This window comes from Canis lupus, chromosome 32 (assembly GCF_048164855.1).
Source record: "Canis lupus baileyi chromosome 32, mCanLup2.hap1, whole genome shotgun sequence".
Classification (NCBI taxonomy): Eukaryota; Metazoa; Chordata; class Mammalia; order Carnivora; family Canidae; genus Canis; species Canis lupus.
Window position 1 is genome coordinate 19928384 of NC_132869.1, and position 19505 is coordinate 19947888.

Sequence of the window (19505 nt, forward strand, 5' to 3'; positions counted from 1 at the left end):
CAGTTTTCAGGAGCTCTTTAGAAAAAAAAAAAAACAAAAAGGTATGTAAGCTAAAAGGGGATATCACAAGGTTAAAATTATGAACGTAAAAAACAAAAAGAAGAAAACACAATGTGTAATTTCTCCATTACGAAAAGGCATCCAATGAAATTTAGTGTAATAAACGACCACCAAGAAGGCGGGGAAAAAAGGAAATAAAGTGACTTTTAATGAAGAAGCTGATCCTACAGTTTTAAAAAGTGGTGAAGGGAAGAAATGGGAGACAGTTGTAAACACTTTACCTCCTTCTTACGTGGCTATGGTATCAGGGAAAATCTCCAGAAACAAGCAAAGAGTTTCAGATTGTCACATAACCAATCTACCCTAAGACTGGCAGTAATTTTTCCAAGTCATTAAGCAAATCATTAAAGGTCTTGGCAGTGGAATTGGATATGTCCAGGTAAAATGACACTTCCCAAAGATGATAAAGCTTATTCAACAAAGAATTCTGACACATACTTACTGTGTTGTAAAGTTCTTCCAGTCTAGGAATGGTAAGAAATTTATGCATGCTTACTCCATTTTCAATAAGAAGCTTCACAAATGCAACTCTATCCATCACAAGAGCATCAAGCATAGCTTGTTCCAAGGATCCAACCTAAAATATAAAATTTAATGAATATATTTCACAAAGTCTAATATACAATACAAAGTTCTTTTTTTTTTTTAAGATTTTATTTATTTATTCATGAGACACACACAGAGAGGCAGAGACATCCGTAGAGGGAGAAGCAGGCTCCCTGTGGAGAGCCTACCTAATGTACAACTCAATCCCAGGACCCTGGGGTCACAGCCTGAGCCAAAGGCAGGTGCTCAAACACTGAGCCACCCAGGTGCCCCACAGATTAAAAGTTCTAAATGCAATTCCTTATTTGTTTCTCAACAGTTTTAGAACAAAATTAAAAAGATGCAAAATAGGTGAGGCCTGAGAGGCTCAGTCTGTCAAGTGTCCAACTCTTGATTCTGGCTCAGTTCATTATTTCAGAATTGTGAGATCAAGCCCTGCATCCAGCTCCACGTAGAGCCTGCTTAAGAGTCTCTCTATCCCCCTTCCTTTGCCCCTCCCCAACAAAACGCAAAATTAGTAAATGGCTAGGATTTAAGGTATAAAGGGAATAAAAGAAAAGACCTCTACAGAGTAGCATTCCCCAAAAAACATTCCATAAGCAGTATTTCTGCAGGAAAGTGTTGCGTGGGGAGGTGGGGGGGTGGGAGTGGGGAATCCATTATCAAGTAAATCTAGGAGAAAAATACCTTAGAGCAACAGTTCTCGACATTTAGGAAAGGTTTTTTAGAGGGATTTCTTTTTCTTTTTTTTTTTTTTTAACATTTCATTTAAATTCAATTTGCCAACATAGTATCTAACACCCAGTGTTCTTCCCCTCAAGTTTGAAGGGATCATTTCAATAATTGGGGATCATTACTAATATTCAAAGGATACCAAAGATCATACCACATGCCAGACAATTTTACTTAAAAAGGAATTGTTCCATATTTTACACAATTCTGTTATCCCATTAGATGTTCATCAATGAAAATGCAGTAATTCTGCTTTACATACAAAGTATTGTCGTGGTTTGCTTTACAAAACGAACTTTCCAGAAATCCAACTATCATATAAATTAGATAAGATGATATTTAGCTTTCTTTAGAACTTTAAATTATTCACCATTAGAAAAAATTGTATTTCCAAATAGCCACACGATCTGTGCTGTTTAATATAACACGTGTATATCAGCATTTACAAACTGTTCCTTTAAAAAAATATATTTTATTTATTTATTCATGAGAGACACAGAGACAGAGAAAGAGGAAGAGACACAGGCCGAGGGAGAAGTAGGCTCCCTGCAAGGAGCCCGACGTGGGACTCGATCTCGGATCCTGGGATCACACCCTAAGCCAAAGGCAGACACTCAACCATTGAGCCACCCAGGTACCCCATCACCAAGATCTTTTTAAGGGTATAAACTAAATTTAAGGGTATAGACTATACCCTTATACATGATGGGATTTCAAGAAGAAAGATGTTCTCTGCAGTGTTTTTCATCACTTAGTTCTATGTCATAACAAGGAAAATATTTTGGCATTGTGCTTAAAGATAAGGCCAAACTAATTAATAACACTGTAAAACTTACTCATTTTCTCATATTAACTGGTAATTTATCATGGCATGTTATTCCTATTTTAGTTGATATTCTTTTTCTCTTACCACATACAAATAATTCTGCTATGTTATTACTTATTCTAACATAAACTAACGTTTATTCTAATTTCTACTTGGTCTTCTTCCTGTTCTTTCCTTGTCCTATACTAGTAATGGGTGTTTTCCTGCTCCCCATGGAATTTAAATTACCAAAAACATTCTTATATTAGTGCGCACTCACAACTGCAGCATTTATACTGATCCTATATAAAATAAGTGCAAGCATCTAATTATTTATTATGCCAATTATATGTTGCTATTCCTGAGACCTCTGCATTAAAATATCTTTTATTATAAATGACTTTTGTCTTTATCACAATAGGGCATTATATTGCTTTTTAAAAATTTGTATAGGGGGACACCTGGGTGGCTTAGTGGTTGAGCATCTGCCTTTGGCTCAGGTCGTGATCCCGGAGTCCCAGGATCCAGTCCCACATCAGGCTCCCTGCATGGAGCCTGCTTCTCCTTCGTCCTGTGTCTCTGCCTCTCTCTCTCTGTCTCTCATGAATAAATAAATAAAACCTTAAAAAATAAACATAAAATAAAAATAAAAATTTGTATACGGGTGCCTGAGTGGCTCAGTGGTTGAGTGTCTGCCTTCAGCTCAGGGCGTGATCCCAGAGTCCGGAGACTGAGTCTTGTATCAGGCTCCCCGCAGGGAGCCTGCTTCTTCCTCTGCCTACATCTCTGCTTCTGTGTGTCTCTCATGAATAAAAATAATAAAATAAAAATCTTGAAAAGACATATTAAAAAATTTTTTAAATAAAAATTTGTATAGTAAGCACTTCATGAAAGTCAATTTTCACATAACAAAAAGGTCATAATGAAACTTATGTGTCTTATCTGAATTGAACAAAAAGAAGTGTTCTTTCTGAATTAGGTTTATAATCACTGCCCTAAAACAATAAAGCCCGATAAAATTTCCACATCTGAGGAAAAAAAGGTTTAAAGAAGAAGTATCTGCTTTGTTTCACATTTCTTCATATACTTAATGCATTCTGAACTTCTAATAACCAAGAGGGAAAACAGTAAGACAATTATGCTGCAAACTAACATGAAGGAAAGCACAAAATCAAATAGCTAGCATTGTGCCAAACAAACCCATAACATAAACCACATATACATAGAAGAAAAAGGCTTTGACCAAGCCTTTACATCTGAGGAGATGGCTCAGTATGAAGAGTGTGCAACTCTTTATATCAGGGTCTTGAGTTTGAGCCCCACATTGGGTATAGACATTATTTAAATAAATAAATGTGTTTGGGTTTTGTTTTTTTAAGGAAACCAGAAAAAGGAATCAAGTCCAGGTAGGTATCCAGAGGAATACTGTACCAAAGAGAAAAAACAGCAAGTATAAAGATGGGGGCAACACTCTTGGTATGTTTTAAGAACACGCCTATAAAGGGGTACCTGGGTGGTTCAATCAGTTAAGCATCTGCCTTCATCTCAGGTCATGATCCCAGAGTCCTGAGGTTGAGCCTTGCAACAGGCTCCCTGCTCAGCAGGGTAGCACGCTTCTCCCTTTCCTCCCCACTTGTGCTCTCTATTTCTATCTCTGTATCTCTCTCTCAAATAAATAAAATCTAAAAAAAAAAAAAAAAAAAAAGAACACGCCAATATGACTACATAAAAGAGTCAAAAGGGAATAGTGTTAACATGGAAAGTAAGAGAGGTAGTAACGGGACAGAAGATGTGAAGCCCTACAAGCCATCATAAAGGCTCTGGATTATGCTCTGCATAAATGTGATGTTATCCATCTTCTGTCTAAAAGGAGAGGAAGAATGAGAATAAGGAAATCAAACAGGATGCCCCTAAAACAACATAGAAGAAGGGTGACAGTAGATTGGACCAGGATGTTAAAAAAAATTGGGTAGTTTGAAAGGAGACCTGAAAACGTTTACAAATGGAATTGGATTGTAATATATGAGAAAGACAAAAGTAAAAAATAACACTAAGGTTTCTTATCCTCAAAACTGGGAAAAGATTGTTCCCATTAATAAGATGGTAAAGACCATCTGGTTTAAACATCTAATATAACAGTACAATGAATTCTCTTATACATAAAAGACTATTTCTTTGCTTGCTTTCTTTTTCTTTTAACCTTTTGACTCCAACTATTTTTCCCACTTCTCCATCACTTATCTGGTTTCTGTATCTATGAGCTTAATTTTTATTTAATTCCACATACAAAAAAAATCGTATGGTATTTATATTTCACCTAGCATGATGATCTCAAGATCAATCTATGTTGTTGTAAATACCAAGATTTCACTCTTTATTATGGCTGAATAACATTCCACTGTATGTATACACAATTTCCTTGTCCATTCATCCATCAAGCCAGAAAACAATAAACAAAATGGCAATAAGTACACATCTGTAAATAATTACTTTAAATGTAAATGGAATAAATGCCAATGAAAATGCGCAGTGTTTGAATGGATTAAAAAAAACAAGACTCATCACCTATATGAAGCCTACAAGAAACTCACTTTAGATGTAAAGTCACAAACTAAAAGTGAAGGTATAGAATAAGATATTCCATACAAATGGTATCCAAAAAGACAGACGGAATAGCTGTATTTCTCTCAGACAAAACACACTTTAAAACACACACTGTAATAAAAGGCATTACATAATAATAAAGACATCTATCAAACAAGAAGATATAATCTGCATAAATATTTATGCATCCTAGAGAGGACCTAAATATATAAAGCAAATATTAACAGACACAAAGGGAGAAAGAGATAGCAATACAATAATGGTAGCATACTTTACCACACACCCCTTATATCGATAGAACATTCAGACAGAAAATCAGTTAGAAAATATTGGTCTTAAATGGAATTAACAGATATTTACAGAACATCATCCAAAAGCAAAAGAACACATATTCTTGTCAAGTGCACATGGAATATTTTCCAGGATAGATTATACGGTAGGCTATAAAACAAGTCTTAATAAAATTAGGAGGACTGAAATCATATCAAGCATCTTTTCCAACCACAATGGTATGAAACTAGAAATTAGTTACATGAGTAAAACTGGAAAATTTACAAATATGTGAAGACCAAACAACATGCTACTAAACAAGGAGTCAAAGAAGAAACAAAAAATATCTTGAGACAATTAAAAATGGAAATACAACATACCAAAATTTGTAAAATGTAGCAAAAGCAGTTCTAAGAGGAAAGCTAATAGCAATAAAGGCCTACACCTCAAGAAATTTCTAAGTCTCAAACACCTAACTTACACCTCAAGGAATAAGAAAAAGAATGAACAAAACATAAAGTTAGTAGAAGGAAGGAAATAACAGAGATTAGAAATTAATGAAATAGAAACAAAAAAGATCAATGAAACTAAGAGCTGATTCTTTGAAAAGATAAAAGGTTAAGAAGAGAAACCTTTAGCTAGACTCAACAACAAAAAAAGACTCAAAATCAGAAATAAAACAGAATATGCTACAACTAGTACCACAGAAATACAAATGATTATAAGAAACTATGAACAATTATACACTAAAAAACTGGACAACCTATGGGCTCCCTGCTCTGAGGGATACCAGCTTCTCCCTCTCCCTCTGTCACTCCTCTTGTTTGCGCTCTCTCAAATAAATGAAATCTTTTTTTACAAAATTGAACAGCTAAATCCCTGGGAAATACAACCCACCAAGACTGAATCATGAGGAAACAGAAAATCTGAACAGATCAATTACTAGTAAGGAGACTGAATCAATAATTAAAAATCTACCAATAAACAGGAGAGCAGGACCAAACAGCTCACTGGTGAATTCTACCAAACATTCATTCAAAGAAGAATAAATACCAATCCTTAATCTCTTCCAACCACATCTTCCAAAGCATCTTTTAAAACAGGAGGAGGAACTCTTCCAAACTTACTTTATGAGGCGAGCATTATCCTGATACCAAAATCAGATTACACCACCACAAGAAAATTATAGGCCAATATCCCTAATACACAGAGATATACAGGGCACAATTTCTAAGACTTCTTTCAGTTCTAGGATTTTTAGTGATCCAAATCCTATAAAAAGAAAGGTTTCATCGTGAGCTATATTAAATCCTAAATAAATCTGGATTTTGTAGAAATGTTTAGCTAAACTAATTTTGCATTTTAGGCAGACGTAAAATGTCAAGCTAGTTCACAGTTCCAGCAAATACTTTGTTATTAGGCAGTCTAATTTAATTGCATCATGTATATAGATTATTTACATACCAGCCACTGCTGTCCATAAACAAACACATGATTTTTGGCAATGTCAACTCTATCCCATGCCAGTGTAAGGATGAGCTGGTCAAACGCAGATGCATTAGTGCCTAATTGCATAAAGAAAACAGTTGACAAATTCAATTAATTTATCTCCATTAAAATGTGAACACTTACCAATTCTCTGCATTCCCTTTTAATTAACTCATATAAGCTCATGTCAGTCACTGTTCAGAGGTAGCCTGTCTCACAGAAATAAGGTTACCCCCAACATTGAGGACTTTTATTTTCCAACTACAAAAAACACACAGCCTCACTCATTGCAAACAATTCAGAATACAGAACAGTAAGAATAAAACAAAGATGATCTATCAGAGACAGTACTGTGTTAAAATTATAAAAAAACATCCTTACAGGTGCTTTGCTACTCATATATAAATTCATACAAATACTTTTAATCGTTTATGCAGAAGTGCATGATACTATACGAAGTATTCAGTAGCCTATTTTATGTATCTTAACATCATACCTTAGTTTTGTAGAACAGTACATATAAATTTATATTACATACATATTAATACCCTTTAAAGGAATACTAAAGTTGATTCAACAAACACTCTAGTGGACATTCAGGTTATTTTGAATTTTTTGGTGAGTATACTTTTATGCACATGCTTGATTATTAAAATAGAATGATTATGTAGAAGACAAAATGCTGGGTAAAGAATACTTTAAAACTTTTGATATACTGCCATAATATGTTCCAGAAAGGTGATACCACCCATCAATGGTATAATACCCACAAGGAGACTAAAATGCTTCCTTATTAAGATATACTTTGTTTTAATTATAATATTGACCATCCTTCCACATTTTCCCCAAGCATTTATATTATTCTAACATCTTTTACATGAATTCTAACTCATTTTTCCATGAAGTATTCATAATCTTACTATTGATTTATAACAACTCTGTGGTCCCTTTAGATTCCTATTCCTTAATTTCCTCATCTATAAAATGAGGAAATAATAGGAAATTTTCCTGTTAGGGTTGTTGTAAGATTAAATGATCAACAGTGTAAAACACTAGAACACAGTGGTTAGGACAAAGTATATGGCAAATATAGGTGTTCTCTTTTTAGTTTTTATTTGTATGCAATACCATTTATTGATCTTTCCCTTTATAGTTTCTGGATTTTCTATTATTTATCTCTGTTTCCAAAGTGTAAATATATCTTATTACAGTATTTTTAAAATGTTTGATCTATTGGCAATTTATTATGATCTAATATTTGGGAACTTCTTGTGAATGACAACAACATAGTGTCTTCTTGCTTTGTTCCTGCCATTTCACTACATACTTGGACTTTCAAGTACCCACCCAGATGGGACAAGTTTTAGCTTCCAATTTTTGGAAAGATTTTATAATTGTTTTATTGGTTGGATGTCTTTGGCAAGGTAATGAGAGGACAACACAGTTTAATGTGATGTGCATTAACCCTTGAATCCTCAAGCATACCACTAGCTTTCTTTCCAAATTTCTTTTCAGAATGAAAACAACATGTTTTAAGAACATTTAATTTCTATCAACCAAGACCCTATTACCTTTAAACACCTACTTTCAGCCAATTAAAAATGTAGAACATTCAAAAAAAAAAAAATGTAGAACATTCTTAATAGGATAATTAAATGGGTCTGGTGGCAAAAACCCTGCTAGAAATTTTAAAAACTTTTAGATTTCTACAAGACAAGAGCAAAAGCCCATTTACTGTCAGAAAGCTAGCACTGTGTCTTTCACAAAGAACAATTATTAAAAAATTCAGTTCCCAAACATTTAGCTAGATTAAAAAGTCCTGTGTTATATAATAAATAGGCTATAAATAAGATCTTATAAATAAAAAGTTTTAAAATCTTACCTTTAAGCAGTGCAGTAAGGATTGCTACATCTATGTCTTGATGTTCATCTGATCCAATGTGAAAAACCGTGATCTATTTAAAGATCAATTCATAATATTATGCCTTTATATTTTCAAAGCTAAGGTATAAGGTATATAAAACAGAAAGTAATTTCAAACTACATGGGAGATAAAGATTTTTTGGGGGGGTTGGTCAGAAATTCCTTCATTTCAACCAAAACCCCCCACAAAATTAAAAACCCTTCATCGTTTACCAAATAAAAATGGCAAGTATGCTCAAAATGTTTAGTTTCATATTATATTCATTTTTTGACCTATCTTCTATTTTATGTCCTTCATTAGATAAGCAACTTGGGGCGCCTGGGTGGCTCAGTGGTTGAGCGTCTGCATTTGGCTCAGGTCATGATCCTCAGGTCCTGGGATTGAGTCCTGCATCAGGTTCCCCGCAGAGAGCCTGCTTCTCCCTCTGCCTATGTCTCTGACTCTATCTCATGTATAAATAAATAAAATCTTAAAAAAAAAAAAAAGAAAAGAAAAAGAATAAGCAACTTAATGGCCTGAGACTACAGATTACATATCTGAGTAAATCTTAATGTTTTTTCAATAGAGGGAGCATTTAATTCAAGTACTATATCCCTGTTCTTTTTTTTTTTTTTTTAATATTTTATTTATTTGACAGAGAAAAAGAGAGAGCATGAGCGAGGGGAATGGGAGAAGCAGGCCCCCTGCCAAGCAAAGAGCCCAATGCAGAGCTCCATCTCAGGACCCCAGGACCATGACCTGAGCCCAAGGCAGATGCTTAACCTTTTGGGCCACCCAGTGTCCCTATATATGTGTTCTTGAATGAAAAATGTTTTCTTCAATCCTTTAACTGGAAATGTCTTTAAATTATTTGAAGTGAAATGCCACTTGAGAGGTTTTCATTTAATAAGACTTTTCATAAAGTAAAAGACTATTTCAACCCCATACACATTTTTCAAGTTTATTGTGTACAAAAAGGAAATGCAATGAAAAACAAGAGATCAAATCCTGTTATCATCTACCTTTTATAATTGTTAAAAAATTGTTATCTCTGAAAATTTAAGCCCATGTTTAGATGACTGAAATTAAGCAACACTGATCTTTAATTTATTTAGAGCATTTAATCAAAGTAAAATAAAATTTTTTTTAGATTTTTTCTCCCCAGTAATCTCTACACCCAATGTGGGGCTCAAACTTACAACCCTGAGATCAAGAGTTGCATTGCTCTATGACTGAGCCAGCTAGGCGCTCCTCCTAATATATTTTACAGAAGCCATTAATGACTTTTTATAGTTCTTCCTTGATTCTAAATATAACCTGTTGAGGCCTCGTTATTAAAATTTTCGTAAAATAGAAGTGCAAATGTATGTCTCACTATCATATAAAACTATAACCCTTCTGTAATATCACTCTGTTTGAACAAAACAATAAATGATATCTGGACATGGTTAAAAAATAATTTAAAATTTTAAATTCAGGTATGCCTGAATGGCTCAGCGGTTGAGTGTCTGCCTTTGGCTCAGGGTATGATCCTGGTCCTGGGATTGAGTCCCACATCAGGCTCCCTGTGAGGAGCCTACCTCTACCTCTGTCTATGTCTCTGCCTCTTTCTCTGTGTCTATCATGAATAAATAAATTAAAAAATTTTTTTTTCTTAATCCAAATTAAAAACGAAAGTATTTCAGCGTGCCTGAGTGGCTCATTCAGTTAAGCGTCCAACTCTTGGTTTTCACTCAGGTCATGATCTTGTAGTCACAGGATTGTGCTCAGTGCAGATTTTGCTTTGAATTCTTTTTCTCTCTTCTTCTCCCTCCCCCTCTACCCTATCCTACATGCACTCTCTCCCTAAATAATAAAATCTTTAAAAAAATATATTTCACCAATTTATGTTTTGAATGAAATAAAAAGGCTTGTTCTATTGAAATCTACTTACAAGCTCCTTTCTTTTCATGCACTCCATCAGTGTTTGAAATAAATGAACTGCTTCACTCTGGCCAAAGTTAAATGTTTTTTTGATGGTTGAAATTATATCAGGCTCTGCTGCATCAGGAAGATTACTGTAGTGAGAGGAAACATAATTCACCAATTTCAATTTCTATTATTTGTAGACTCTAATATGAAGTATAGATGAATCCACATAAGACCTTTAGAGATAACGTATTAATATTAAATACCTGACGCTGGGTGAAATACTGTCCTTTATGAGACTCCCAACAAAAGTCATATGGGAGAAAAATAAATGTTGGAGTTATTATTCTCTCTGAATTATTTTGAATTGTTTTCAGGGCATGTGTTGCAATAGCACTACTCACATTTTATAAAATACTCTATAAAGATAATTTTAAGATATTATGGTGTATTAAGCACTACTTCACCAAAATGTCTTAAACCTGAGCACATTCACATTTTCTCTTTTCCTCAATAGGTAATATGGCTCAAAAATGTAATGATATAAAACATTTTAAAATATAAAAATGAAAATTCATAGTGAAAGTCTCCTTCCCACTATATTCTATCTGCCCAGTTCTCTCAATTGCTTGCCTTTTTCCATGTATCTACTTTTGGTAATTTTCCCAAATCTAGTATAAAGTTACCAACTTTTCTTAGCTACAAACTATTGTTATATAGATATACCATAATTTATCTAGACCTCTTAATACACATTCTATTTTGTTCCAATCTTTTACTTTTGTAAACACTGTAATGAGTAACTTTTTGTTTTTATGTATTTCATATGTATAAAAATACATCTGTATAAATAATTCCTAGAAAATGGAATTAGTGCGTCAAAAGATACGTGACTCTGTATGTTTGACAGATCTTGCAAAATTATCCTCCAAGAAGACTGTTATATTTTAATTCAATCCAATAATGTATCAGACAAGCTATTTCCTTAAATTATAACAAAGTATTATATTAAACTTCAAAGTTTCATGACCATTAAATACTGAAATAAATCTAATATTCTAAAAAACCACAAATACATAGTTATTGAAATCTTTTTTTAAGCACACACTTACCCTCCTTCTTCTGTTTGCTTATGAATATATGCTAGTAGGTCTGCAGCTCTGCCTGTTCCTTCACAAACAACGACTGGAACAGGAGGGCTTTCTTGAAGATACTCTAAAACAGTGAGGATAACATTTGGCCCACCCTCAAATATAAGTGCCACCACAGGGACACCTTGTCCAATTCCTTAAAAAAGTAAAAGATTGTAAGATATTAGGCAAAACACAGTAATTCAATCTTATTTTTTACTCAATCAAAACACAAAATAAAGTCAAAATATAATGTCTTATAAGAGAGGTAAGTTGATGTCAAGCATTCAGCATGATAATAATCTAACCTAAATGAAGTAAATACTGAATAAATTACTTTTTCATTAACATAAGGTCTGTTCTAAATGACAAAGTTAGAAAATACAATGTATGATTAGGCATGCACTGGAATTCAGATTCACCGAAAAGTAAAAATTATTTTGTATATTTCACTAATTGAACTCTTGACAAGAAATTTATACCACCAATTCATTTTTTAGTTTGTGTCTTAAAGATTTTTTTAAGTAATCCCTTCACCCGATGTGAGGTTCTAACTTACAACCCCAAATTCAAGAGTCACATGCTCCACCAAATAAGCCAACCCGCCAGGCATTCCTCATTTGTTTTTTAATACTGTATGAGTTTAACTTCTAATGTACATTTGTTTTTATTCACTTCTAAAATGCATACTTCTGGTTTCAAATACACTGAGACATTAACATGGAAGCCAATGACAGAGTCAGAATTACATAAATGGTCCTGATCAATAAAATCTAGGACCAGGACGCCTGGGTGGCTCAGTGGTTGAGTGTCTCCCTTCGGCCTAGATCGTGATCAGGCTCCCCAAAGACAGCCTGCTTCTCCCTCTGTCTATGTCTCTGCCTCTGTGTGTCTCTCATGAATAAATAAATAAATATTAAAAAAAAAAAATCCGGGACCTCCTCAAGAGTAACACAAAAGATTTAGTGAAGAATGTCAATTTCTGTTTTTACAATAATCTGCAATGCAGTGAGAAAATCCGAATACAAGCAACTGTAGGATTCTAAAACATTCCTATAGGATTGAAGAGAAGATATGACTCCATCTTAATCTGAATACATCAAACCTATAATTTTATTTCTATTTCACTTTGTCACAGAGCCCACCTTCTTGGTGTCCTAAGATTACAAAATTTCTTCTTTTTGAAAATAAAAATCTAGATCTTGAACCAGAAAGTATGACTGTGGTTGGAAAGGAAGACAAGTGTCAAGAATTTTAAGACATATCTACTACTAAAGAGTAATACCTATTCAGGTAAAAAACTTCAAACAAGATGCATCTTTGCAATAAAGAATTTTTTTTCCTCTTTTACTCTTTAATCTTGACTTTCAAATCAGGTAATAGAATATATCACACATTAAGAATATTTCTGAATTCCTTCGGCTGCAATAGGATTACAATACCAACAGAGCTTCCAATGAACCTCTGTGGCTTTGGCCACAATATCTGAGTACCCTATTTGGCCTCAGACTTCTTTCCCTAAATCTTTCTACCTTGTCTAAGGTCAGTTATTTTTGTTGTTTTGTATGTTGTCTTGCTACAAAAGGAATTGAGCAACAAATTTATAAATTCCCTTACTAGCATGAATTCTTTGCTGATTAATAGTTTTTTCAAGTTCTCTTCTCAATCTGACTTCTGCCCCATACTTTCCAACAGTGCCATCATCCACCAATATGAAATGGGAATGTAGATTATTCAGAACATTCAATTTGCTCAGAGGGTTCAACAAGGTTTGATAAGGAGCAACCACCTAAACAATAGCAAACGTAACAGTTAGTGAGCAGAATTAAATATAAGATAAGGAAAAAATAAACTTCGAAATAATCTGTAAAGGCAAGGAGGTAAAATACTATTTACAATACAGTAACATTAAAAAAAGTCAAAAAATATGTCAAAAAAGCACAAATTTTTAAGACAGCTGATGATTAACCAAGAGTGGGCCAAAACCATACGTTTATATTTCAACACTTTTGCAAAATATGTATTATTTTATTACTGCATGCAAAAGAAACAGAAAATAAGTATATAGAGTAAAGGAACTGTTAGGTTATTAGTAGATAAAGTGCAATGTACAAAGGACACTGAATAAGAAAATCTAATAGATTTTTCTGGCCCTAATAGAATCTTTAAAATTGATATAAGGAATTTAATTGTACTTGAAAGTGATCGTTATTATACAGTAATTCCTTTTCAGTACTTGATAAATATTTATGACCAATTCACATGTTTTTAACCTACTCAAATAAAATGCTATCATTTGGTTACTATTCTTAATGACAATAAAACTAATTCTTAATATCATATAGTCATTAAAAATGTAATTACAAAGACTGGCATGATTTGGAAAAGGTGTGAAATAGTTACACAAAAAAGAAACAAAAATGTACTAATACAATAATGACAACTAATTCTATCTGTGAATGCATTTTTTAAAGGATCATAAGAAAACCTCAGGAAAAAAGGGAAAAAAAAAGAGAAGGAAAATACTCTTTAAAAATAATTTGAGGGATCCCTGGGTGGCGCAACAGTTTAGCGCCTGCCTTTGGCTCAGGGTGTGATCCTGGAGACCCAGGATCGAATCCCACGTCGGGCTCCCGGTGCGTGGAGCCTGCTTCTCCCTCTGCCTATGTCTCTGCCCCTCCCTCTCTCTCTCTCTCTCTCTCTCTGTGACTATCATAAATAAAAAAATAAAAAAATAAAAATTAAAAATAATTTAAGGGACGCCTGGGTGGCTCGGGGCGTGATCCTGGGGTCCCAGGATTGAGTCCCACATCGGGCTTCCTGCATGGAACCTGCTTCTCCCTCTGCCTGTGTCTCTCAGGAATAAATAAAATCTTTAAAAAAATATAATAAAAATAAAAATAAAAAAATAATTTGAAAAGTATGGTATGATCATGAGTAGTTTAAGGTGACTTGCACTATTCTTGCCCTGGTTTTGTTACACACAAGTTCAAATACAAGAAAATTTTTAAATCTTCTTACATCTCTGCCAACAAGATCATTTCTGTTTTCAATTACTCCCCATGGTGCTATTCCAATAGTGCAAATCTTTCGAGATGATCTGGAAGCATGTTCTTTGAGGGCATCACCAACATGTTTTGCCACACCTGTTCATATAAAATTTAATTCGCTTTATTTGAAAGTAGTTATTGTTTTCAGAATAAACCTGTGCTCAATCTATAACATTATAATTGGTGATATTTTTCTTTACACAGAGAAGATAAAAAGCGACAAGGTCCAAAAGACAAAACTTAGAAAACACAAGGACTAAAAACAAAACAAAACAAAACAAAACAAAACAAAACAAAAAACCCCACAATGTCAAATCACTATAACTGCCTGAAACACACGTAAAAGTAACTTTTACCATGTTGTTAGGCCTAGTCCTCTCTTAGATTCCTCATGTAAGTAACTGTAGTTTTTTGTTATTGCTCTACACATCATCTAAAAGAAAATGAAGAGTATGGCTCAGGACCATAAGCAAAACACACACACACACACACACACACACACACACACAAAACAAGCAACTACAAAAGTTGTCCAACTGAATCAAAAATTAGAAAAGTAGAAAAGACATTTTAAAAGAGCACATGGCTCCTCATTACCACTTATGAGCTGAATTGTATCCTTTTCAAAATTCCTATGTTGAAATCCTAATCCCAGTACCTCAGAATGTGACTGTATTTGGAGACAGGTCCTTTAAAGCAGCTTTACATTTAAAAATGAGGCCATTGGGGTGGGACCTAATCCAATCTATCTGGTGTCCTTTTAAGAAGACAAATTCTGGACACAAAAAGAGACACCAGGAATGCACATGAATGGCGAAGAGGACACAGTGAGAAGGTGGCCATCTATAAGCCAAGGAGAGAGGCCTCAGGAGGAACCAAATCTGCTAACATCTTGATCTTAGAACTCTAAAACTGAGAAAATAAATTTTGTTTAAGCCACCTAGTTTGTGGTATTTTATTATGGCAGCCCTAGAAAACCAATACAACACTCAGTTTGATTTTTATAAAGCATGAGATCTCATTTCTCACCTAGGTTATGGAAATAGCATCTTAACTGGTCTTCCAATTTACTGCCTTGCCTGTTTACAGTCTATTTTCAAAACATCATCCAAGTGATCTTTGCTCTTGTCAATTCCCTGCTTAAAACCATCTCTTCTTTAATTCAGAGTAAATGCAAAAGTGTTCTAACAGCCTATGAGGCTTTATAATGATGTGCCTAATACCCCTGCTATTCACCACCTTTCCTTACCCCATCCCATCCTATCCTCTACCACACCCCCATAACTTTACGACCTCATCACCAAACACTCCTTGTTCATCCTACTCAGCTACACTGGATCCTTCTTACCATTCTTCCAACACACTAGCAGCTTCTTTTCTTTTAAATCTCTGCCTCACATTACCTTTAACTTGCTCCCTCATTTCCTTCAATCTACTCAAATGTCACCCTATTAATGATGCCCTCTCCATCAACCTTCATCATCCTTTCTCTGTATTTCATGTGTCACATAGCTCTTATTATCTAACATATAACATATTTAGTTATCTGCTTGTTATCTGCATCTCCTCTGCTAGAATATAAGTTCCACAAAGGTAAATATTTTCTTTGTTTGTGGAATGATGTATCTTCAGCAGCCAGAAGAATGCCTGACATTCAATGAGGTTCAAAAACCCCTCATAGTAAAATGTCTGCAAGTTAATTTAAGTAATAATTATATTTTGCTTTGGATATTAATTTTTCTTTTTAATCTGTATGTCATAGAGAAGATCTGGAATGAAAAATTATAGTATATTAAAAACTAATTTTGGTTTTTTAAACTAATTTTGAAAGCTATTTCTTACCACTGTGTAGGCCATGGATTGCCATTTTTATATCAATTTACTAGTATTCAGATTAACACTTGGCTTGGTAATAGGGATCAATAACCTTTTTTTGAGATGGATCAAATAGTAAACATTTCAGGGTTTGCAAGGTAAAAGGCTATTCACCTCCACTGTTGCACAAATGTAGTTACACAAATGTAACTATATATAATAGAAAAACAAATGAGTGTGGCTGTGTTCCAATAAACCTTTATTTTCCAAAATAAGGAGTGGGTTGGGTTTGGTACCTGGGACCATAGTTTATCAATACCTGCTTTAATGTGTATTATTTTTTAAGAGTAAATGAAAACCAAATATACTTTTACATTTTACCATTTATACTTAGGAACTATATAGATTATTTAACAGAAAAACTGAATATACTGATATTTGGTGTTATTTCAAATATTTAATTAATATTATGAAATATTTACAAATACACTAAATAAAATTGGTATAATCCTCACATTACCTGTGTTTACTCCTCCAGTTAAAATCCAGGCTCCGGTTGTAACTGCAGCTTTAATAAGACCCTTTCCAAGCAGCTGCTTGATTCGTGGGTGAAGCTCAAATTTCTGCATGCCTCCATGCACAGAGATAACAAGTTTGGGTAATTCCATTTGCCATTCTTTAAGCAAAAGTTGCAGAATGACTTCAGGTTTGGTGTCATATGATAGTCTCACATACTAAAAAAGATTTTTAAAGCACAAAATATATTCATATTCATTTTAAAGCACTGAATATATTCATAGGTGTCATAATACAACATTATACAATATTAGAAAAATGTTATTTATTTTTTATTTTGGGGAAAATGTTATTTAGATCAGATTATTATAAAGTAGATTTTATAGGTTACTTTTAATACACTTAACACTCTAAGGAATAAACAACAGCAAGCAAATGATTTCATTTTTTAAAAGATTTTATTTATTTATTTATTTATGAGAGACACAGAGAAAGAGAGGCAGAGACACAGGCAGAGGGAGAAGAAGGAAGCCTGATGCAGGACTCAATCCCGGGACCCCAGGATCACGCCCTGACCTGAAGGCAGACGCTCAACCACTGAGCCACCCAGGCGCCCCAACCAAATGATTTTAAAGCTGAAAAATCATTCTGTAAGAACTAAAGAAGCAGAAATACTCTAATTTCTAACCTTTAAAACATAAATATCTTTCTCTTCCTATTTATATAAACTCAATTACCATTCATCCAATTTACTCAATCTTTCAAAGCATTCAGATGGATTCACAAGTTTTTTGTTTTTGTTTTTTAATTTTAATTATTTGAGAGAGAGAGCATATGGGAGAGAGCACAAGCAAGAACACCAAAGGGAGACAGAGAAGCAGACTCTTTGCTGAACAGGGAGCCCAACACAGGGCTCAATCCCAGGACCACAAGATCACAACCCGACCTGAAGGCAGCTGTTTAATCAAACGAGCCACCCAGGCGCCCTAAGAGATTTAATTTTTTTTTAATTCTATAGAAAATAAGCTGCCACATCTGTGGAGTAAGTTCCTTTGGTTTACAAGATTTAAGAAAATTAGGTATGTCTTAAGTGACATCACAAAACTTACTTGCTATAACTACCCTTATTCATTTTCTTTGATGTACCTATATGATTTAGCTCATAAATCTGAAATACTCGGAGCACCTGCATGGCTCAGTTGGTTAAGTATCTGCCTTCAGTTCAGGTTGTGATCCCAGAGTCCAGAAATCAAGCCCTGTGTCAGACTCCCTGCGAGTCGGCTTCTCCCTCTCCCCCTGTGCTCTCTCATTCTCGCTCTCAAATATAAAATCTTTAAAAATAAAAAAGAAATCTCCTATGTTGGAAGAAAAACATTTTTAATCATCTCTAACAAAGTTTTTTTTTTTTTTTTAAGATTTTATTTATTTATTCATGAGAGACACAGAGAGAGAGACAGGCAGAGACATAGGCAGAGGGAGAAGCAGGCTCCACGCAGGGAGTCTGATGTGGGACTCCAGGATCATGATGCCCTGAGCTGAAGGCAGACATGTAACCACTGAGCCACTCAGGTGTCCCTATAACAAAGTTTCTTTGCAAAACAATATACTGCCCATTGCTTACAACCAGAGATCAAATACCAATGAAAAATATTCTAAAATATCAGAACCCAAAATAGCAGAATTTTATAGAACTGAGAAGACTCCAGAATGTGTGCCATGAGAGTGCCTGGGTGGCTCAGTTAGTTAAGCATTTGCCTTTTGCTCAGGTCATGATCTCAGGGTCTCCCGACTCAATAAGCAGGGAAATCTGCTTCTCCCTCTGCCCCTCACCCTGCTAGTGCGCGCGTGCGCACGCTCTCTCTCTCTCAAATAAATTTTAAAAAAGGCTATTTGTAACAAGATTATTTTCTATACTAAGTCTTCCTGCTTTTGTTTAATTCATCATTATATATGGCATAAAGTCATGTTTGGAAAACAGCTTAAAGTTAAAAAAAAAAAAGATTATGTAAGGAATAAATGAGGAGTTCCACTTTGGACACTGGGAGACTAGACAGTTTTGAACTAACTCTGCCCCTAGGAATAGAGAAACTAGAAAATAAACATGTCTGAAGGCATCACAGAGCTCCCAAGTCAGTGAAAAGTGGGATCAGGATCCAAAAGAACAGGAAAAGTAAGAGAGATGGGCCCACCTTTAGCACTGCTTTTCCCATCAAGGCAAGGAGGCAGGCAGAACAAAGAACAACATAAAGGGTAAAATGCTAATATAAATAAAAAATAATTATGTTTGGGGGGTTTAAAATTATACTAACAAAAGCACGTAAGTCATGAGAAAAATAAATGAAGTTTTAAGTATTCTAAAGGTTTTTGCACTGTCCAAAAAGTAGTAAAAGGACTAATTATAATAAACTGTGTTTTGTAGCATTTAATAAAAGATTAATCCACAGAAAAAGAATGTATAAATAACATGTTAATAAGGGAAGATGAAAATAAAAAATATTTAATCCAAAGCAAACAAGAAAAGAGGACAAAGAAAAAGAGAGTTAACGAAACTCAAAAAATACGTACTTCTTAAAAAGAAACCTCTTAAACATAAGGAAAGGTTAAAAGGGAGTAAGACATGAACAAACAATTCTCTAAAGAAGACATATAGACACATGAAAAAATCCTCAACATCACTC

The 19505-nt window shown here is 34.2% G+C and overlaps 1 protein-coding gene across 3 annotated transcripts in view; it reads right to left on the minus strand.

Annotated features, from left to right (window-relative positions):
- TRPM7 (transient receptor potential cation channel subfamily M member 7) overlaps positions 1 to 19505 on the minus strand; it is a 114386-nt gene that overhangs the window by 58511 nt on the left and 36370 nt on the right. For all 3 annotated transcript variants that reach the window (XM_072808482.1, XM_072808481.1, XM_072808483.1), the window contains exons 5-12: positions 16832 to 17045; positions 14468 to 14592; positions 13064 to 13235; positions 11429 to 11603; positions 10342 to 10465; positions 8388 to 8460; positions 6482 to 6582; positions 503 to 637 (exon numbers count right to left, since the gene is read on the minus strand). In XM_072808482.1, the coding sequence (XP_072664583.1) occupies positions 503 to 637; positions 6482 to 6582; positions 8388 to 8460; positions 10342 to 10465; positions 11429 to 11603; positions 13064 to 13235; positions 14468 to 14592; positions 16832 to 17045 (1119 nt within the window). The remainder of the gene's footprint in view (positions 1 to 502; positions 638 to 6481; positions 6583 to 8387; positions 8461 to 10341; positions 10466 to 11428; positions 11604 to 13063; positions 13236 to 14467; positions 14593 to 16831; positions 17046 to 19505) is intronic.